This window comes from Gregarina niphandrodes, assembly GCF_000223845.1.
Source record: "Gregarina niphandrodes unplaced genomic scaffold scaffold00065, whole genome shotgun sequence".
Lineage (NCBI taxonomy): Eukaryota > Apicomplexa > Conoidasida > Eugregarinorida > Gregarinidae > Gregarina > Gregarina niphandrodes.
In genome coordinates, this window is record NW_011645831.1 from 27,804 (window position 1) to 33,803 (window position 6,000).

The 6,000-nt window shown below is 54.1% G+C and overlaps 3 protein-coding genes across 3 annotated transcripts; all 3 read right to left on the bottom strand.

The window, feature by feature from the left end:
* Positions 1 to 83: 83 nt before the first annotated feature.
* Positions 84 to 2,119, bottom strand: GNI_177500 (hypothetical protein; the record flags this gene model as incomplete). The annotated part of the gene is made up of 2 exons (XM_011135143.1): positions 84 to 220; positions 409 to 2,119. 2 exons carry the CDS (start codon positions 2,117 to 2,119, stop codon positions 84 to 86), a joined length of 1,848 nt encoding a protein of 615 aa, XP_011133445.1.
* A 215-nt stretch (positions 2,120 to 2,334) lies between these two features.
* GNI_177510 (hypothetical protein) lies at positions 2,335 to 3,947 on the bottom strand (the record flags this gene model as incomplete). The annotated part of the gene is made up of 3 exons (XM_011135144.1): positions 2,335 to 2,775; positions 2,858 to 3,781; positions 3,945 to 3,947. 3 exons carry the CDS (start codon positions 3,945 to 3,947, stop codon positions 2,335 to 2,337), a joined length of 1,368 nt encoding a protein of 455 aa, XP_011133446.1.
* Positions 3,948 to 4,151: 204 nt separating this feature from the next.
* Positions 4,152 to 5,960, bottom strand: GNI_177520 (protein kinase; the record flags this gene model as incomplete). Its single annotated transcript, XM_011135145.1, has 3 exons — positions 4,152 to 4,552; positions 4,816 to 5,083; positions 5,190 to 5,960. The coding sequence occupies 3 exons, from the start codon at positions 5,958 to 5,960 to the stop codon at positions 4,152 to 4,154; spliced, it is 1,440 nt and encodes a 479-aa protein (XP_011133447.1).
* Positions 5,961 to 6,000: the final 40 nt, after the last annotated feature.

The window sequence follows — 6,000 nt, forward strand, 5'->3', positions numbered from 1 at the left end:
ACGACACATTCCCTCCAAACCACACCTTCCCGGGCCCACAAACGCACGGGCCGACTCAAAAGCGCTTTCAACGGATCGTCGCCTCAACTCGCGCCGTCGCGCTCAGTCCGAAATCGTTCAACAGCCGATACCAAACTAGCTGCTCTTGACGTCTGCGGCCCCAGCCCGTATGCGACGTCTACAAGCTCCCAACACCTGTCGTCAAACCGCTCCACAGAGTCTATGAAAACAGAAGCTACAACAGCCCAACTCCCCGAACAGCCCAGCTCCCCGAACAGCCCAACTCCCCGAACAGCCCAACTTCCTAAACAGCCCATCAAGCCCCACAACAACCAATGAGGCTGCCCTGTGCACGACGTGTCCGGTGGTGTCCCGTCGCCGGTGCGGTTCGTCGCCGACGGGTCTTACATGAGCACTTGAGAATTTCCTCTGGCTGAGAAGTCCGGAAGTACTGACAGAGAAGCCACATGACTGCGTTGAGGTTTCCCTTGGTTGCTGCCCTTTCAATCAAGCAGTGGCCGTCACTGATGGCGTAGGGGACCGCAGACGGCGTCAGCCGATCTCGCGCGAGAGGGCAGCCGTAATGGTCCACGAGGTGCTGCAGGTAGTGCGCGGTTCGGCACTCCGCTGCGAAGAGGGCCAGTTGGTCTACGTCATCTTTGGCAACGGCCCGGACCGTAAGGTGGTGGAGCAGTGCGTGGTCGACTTCCGGACATCGGGCACAGGAGGCGAGGGCCGTCCGCGGTTCGGTCTTTATGTGTTCGGTCGGGACAACGCGGCTGAAGTCCACACCCCGTTGCGCAAAGAACAGGATCGCGTCCAGACTGCCTGAGTCCGCGGCTTCCTTCACCGCCATCGGGTCCACCGGCACGTACCAACGTTTCTCGTACGGATCGTGGTAGAGCCTATATACAAACAACATCGCACGCTCATGTGGTACCGCATAACACAACCAGCTGTGCTGGGCCGGCTTCGTATACCCTTTGAGGTACAGGTTCTCCCACGCCTCCATCAGGCCGTTCGACAAGATAATCTTCCATACGGATGGTGCCATCTCCGTGGGCCAGACGTCAGCTACAGGACATAAATCAGTCACCCACTCAATGAACGCTTTGTCCTTCGTCGCAATCGCAGTCTCAAATGGCGGCTTTAACGGGTGCACCAGTGGACACTTCACCATCCACGTAGAAAGCCCTCGAGCTTGCCCGCCGGCGCCCTGCTCACCGGTGTCCTCACTCTCCAGCATCTCTTCCTGAAACTCGTCAGGCTCATACTCATCAGATTCAACATCACTAGCCTCAATCCCAACGTCAGGCTCGTCCTCTTCTGCCGACGCGGGCCGTCCCTCTTCACCGTCTCCGCTCTCCCACTCCCCCCGGTTTCCCTCCTCAGCCGCATCCTCGGACGCATCCTCAGAAGCCTCGTTGTTCTCCAGTTGGTGATTGACGCGCAAAAGGCGCCTTTGCAAACGTGGAGGAAGCCGGTGAAGGGGCGCCGGCAGCACTGGTCTGTCTCCTTCGGGGTGCCTCAGACCCTGCGGATTATCCCCCCGGGCTAGATCTTCTGGGGCCTGCTCCAGTGGCGGAATTAGTTTGGGAACCTTCAACAGCACGCCCCCTACATTGGCGCCCAGCTTAAATACAACCTGGTCTTTCCTTTCGAGGAGAATGTTTAGTATCCTTTGACTCAAGCATATTCGCCAAATCGGGAATTTGTCTTTGTTGTCGATCTGGGAGAGAGAGGGATGCAAATTATTCTCGAGCACACGTGTGCGCGATAAAAATAATCTGTCGGGGATATGACTGCTGGTCAGGGCGATTAATATCTTGACTCGCATGTTCGGTTCGTAGCACTTGGTTAGCAAGGGCCTCATGATCTCATTCCTTTTTAAGGGGCTCTTTTCGATTCCGCGCTGCGTTAGAATATCGGCCAAGATATCAAGGGGACTTCGCCGAAGCAAATCTGAGTATTCCTCCACTTCCGAGACATGATAATAGCGCTCCAAATAGATAAGGAGGTGGTTAATAATCGTTTCCGTTGCCAGAGTCTCTTTAAGAACAATTTCTAAGAGTTCAGGATGAGAGAACAAGCTCTTTAAGACCACAGGTTCTAGGTACATCCGACTGCATAGCACTAAGTCCAGCAGCACTCCTCGATCATCCATTCCGTCTTGCAGAGCTGGTAAACACGCTAGAACCAAGTTCGGAGTCCACCACCTTCGCAAGACGCACCATCGTAGAAAAAGCCTGGCATTATTTGACAACTTGGGCATGGGAAAAATGCGAAAAAGCCAAGGCCGCCGCAAATTCGACTGCTGTTATGATGACTGCTGGTCTATGATAACTGTTGGTTAATAGATCGGGTGACTAGTTCCAAAAGGACGTTTGTCAGTTCAGCCTTGGCTTTCATGAAGGCTGTGTCGGTCTGATCTCCCCCATGTATTCCGAACATCGTGTTACTTCCGCTCAATGCCTGAGTTAGATTCCGAGCCAGCGGCTTGACCGCCACCTTAACTGCCTCTTCTCCCAGCGCCGAACAGCCCATTACGGCGCCGATTAACGTTGTCAATGGTAATTCTTCTTTCCTCAAAGTCGCCGACAGGATCTCCACCACAGAGATAAATGCCGTAGGTGTCCCGGCGCCGCGCACCACGAAGCTCAGTCCTTCCGACGCAAGCTTCCGCACCTCCAGTGACTCCAGCAACATCGGGGGGTCCATCGGACCCATTGTCGGGGCCAGCAACGCAAGCAGAAACGCTTGGATGATTTGGTGCAACTGCAAAAGGAAAACAAGAAATTGGAAAGGGCAAGAATCCGCCTCCGGGGGCGAGCGGGGTGATGGGGGGGGGGGGGGTTACGTATGGTTTAGATTTGACCCGAGGGTTCTGTACATAGCTGACGAGAACGTGGAGAGTGATAAGGACAGCTTCCGGAGGTCCTTCGGCGACCGCGGGAGGCACGAGGCCGCATATGAGAGCAAAGACGAAGGGCACCAGTTTGCTGGGGGCGGGTCCTTCTCCTAGCGACTGCATAATCTTCCCGAGGGCGAGTTTGTCCTGAGCCTTCACGACCGGGTCCAAATCGGTTTTGGCGCAGTTCTTGAGGGCGCCAATGATGCAGCTTAGCAGCCGTTGCAGGTAGAGCCTGTATTCGTCGCTGAGATACCGATCGAGGTTTTTGGGTATGACTAGCACACTCTGCAGAGTGCTGTTTGAGTTGGAATCACATTTTTCCATGAGCACTTTCATAAATAAGGAGGCGCTTTCGTCGCTGCCTTGACCAGGTCCCTGACTAATAGGTCGTTTCACAAATTCGCGATGGAAACCTTCGAAGGATCTGAACGACCAATTTGGTTGATAGAACCAAGAGTCCTCGTTCCACGTCGTATCACCTGGTCGCCCTTTGTAGACTGCCTTGCTGTCCAGCACGATTGCCGAAGAACTGCAGGGCCGGCCATTCATGGTCACCCACTCCAGCTCCATACACGGCAAGGACGGTACTGGAATAGATGACTCCTCCGCCAAAAAGTCGTCTAGCATCACTGGTCCATCCGCCACGTCCGACTCGAACCAAAAGCCACGACAACCAATTGTAGGCACGCTGTCCCACCTTAATAACCGGGTCGCAGTAATCACCGCGTTCGCATCCAACACCAAGTTGGCCATGCCGTTCGAACGGTGGGCAACCCGCACGCCGTGCTCGATGAGTGTCCGCATTTTATACTCTATTGCCGTACACATTACATCCCAAGCTTCCTCGTCCACCTCCGAATTCCGGTACCCCTGACTCTCACTCAGCATCGGCAACCATCGTCCAAAGGAAAACGACGACGAACTCATCCGACTACCACGCCAGATTTACCCAACAAAAATCACCACCTAACCCTGCCAAAATCACCGCTGCGGGACCCGCGGAAAAAGGACTGGGGAAAACAGTGAGAATTACCATGGAAAAAATTACATTGTGTTGGTTCCGAAGCCAGCGTGTCCGGTACCGACCACGCGTCCGGTATCAGTCGAGCCATGCGCGTCAAAAGGCTTCTTCCTGGTCATTGGTTCATTGGCATAATTGCATCGAAGCTTGTCTCGGGCATGTTTCACTCTGTCGAGTTGATCGTGCCGATGACAAGTGCAGTTGTTGACAAGATTGTGTCTATAGAGTCATGTGCAGGAAGGGGTGGTCCATCATTTCCCGTGGGGTGGGTCGTCTATCGGGGTCAATGGTGAGGATCTTGCAGACGAAAGAATTGAATTCTTCAACGCCGCAGTCCAGCTGCTCAATGATGGATCCACCAGCGAACGCGGGTCTTCTGCCCAGATCGCGAGTGAGCGGTCTAAGGAAGCATTTCTGCTGATTGTAACGCTTCACGTACTCACAGCCGCGTGTGTTGGAGGCCCTCTTCAGCATGTGGCTTGGGATCCGTCCGATGTATCGCTCGAGCAAATGCAGGTGCTCCAAGTGATCGTGCGTCCTGAACAACAATTGTCCAGCATATAACTCAAACACAATGCAGCCGAAGGACCACATATCAGAACTTTCATTCCATCCCAAATCTGCAATCACAAACATGTGCCCTCAGAGAAGGCAGAAGGAAAGACTCCAGAAAAGGAAAGACCCCGAGAGAAGGAAAGACCCCGAGAGAAGGAAAGACCCCGAGAGAAGGAATGACCCCGAGAGGTGACTTGAGAACCCCGAGAGGTGAATTGAGAACCCCGAGAGGTGAATTGAGAACCCCGAGAGGTGAATTGAGAACCCCGAGAGTAGGAAGGACCCGGACAATACATGGTGACGACAGTGTGACAGGGGGACTACTTACTCAAGATGACCTCTGGGGCTCTATATTGTCTTGTGTTGATTAGTGGACAGTGCTCATCTCTAGCAAAGGTTGCTCCGCCAAAGTCTGCAACTTTGACATGAGCGTTGTTTGGTTGCTGGTAGTCTTTCCAAGTGCCGCCGCTCCTCACAGGAATGTCGTCTGGAAGTTCAGGATCCACGAAAAGAACATTCTCTAGTTTCAAGTCAGTGTGTGTGAGTCCGAGTTCTTTGAGAAACACTAAACATGATAATATGTCCTTTGCAATTACCTAGTAAGTAAAGACATTACGTGTGTGCCAAAGACATTACGTGTGTGCCAGGGAAGTTGAGTGTCGACCCTGAGAAGTGTCGACCCTGAGATGTAAGTCTGTTTACCTGTATATCTTTTAATTGGAAGGGCCTCATATTGTTTCTGTACATGAACTGGTACAAAGATGGGCCGAGCTTCTCGGTGACGAGGCACATATGCTTGTGCTCGTATATGAACCAGTCGTAGAGTACAATGCAATTTTGGTTTGTAGATTTCTTTTTCTCGTCCACTTCGCCAGCGGTGACCGATTCCGGTTCCCTGTCGGCGGGATCCGCATCATTCAGTCCCGCGTCCTTCAGTCCCACATCCGTCGGCCCCCCATCCGCCGACCCCGCGTCCTTCAGCGCCGCGTCAGAGTCATTAAGGTCTGCGTCGCCACTGCCGCCCAGTGCCTCGTCGGCGCCCGGTGTCCCGTTGGGGGAGGGCAAGTCAGCGAGAACCAAGTTTTTGTGTTGGCCGATATTCTCAATAGCGCTGCCAGCGCGAGTAGGTTTGTTGTTGTGATTGTAGATGATGCGGAGGATTTCGGCTTCGTACTCGGCGGCCTCTTTATACTCGGTGCCGTTCTTGATGACCTTGACGGCCAGGTGCTGACCGCGGTCTTCGTCCAAACACTCCAGCACACACCCGAAGGTACCCAAACCGAGCTCGCGCAGCACCTTCAGACCCGAACGAAGGTACAATCCAGCGAACCATTCAATGTGTTCGCCGCCTTCTGCGATGTGTTCCGCGTTCCCACCACCCGCAGAATATCGCACACGCTCGTCGCGCCGAACGTTCCGGTCGCGCATCAATGGCCGCTGACTCCGTGCAAACGGCGACACGCCGCGCATCATGAACGGAGACACGCCCGTCAACCGCTCCTCCGACCACCCG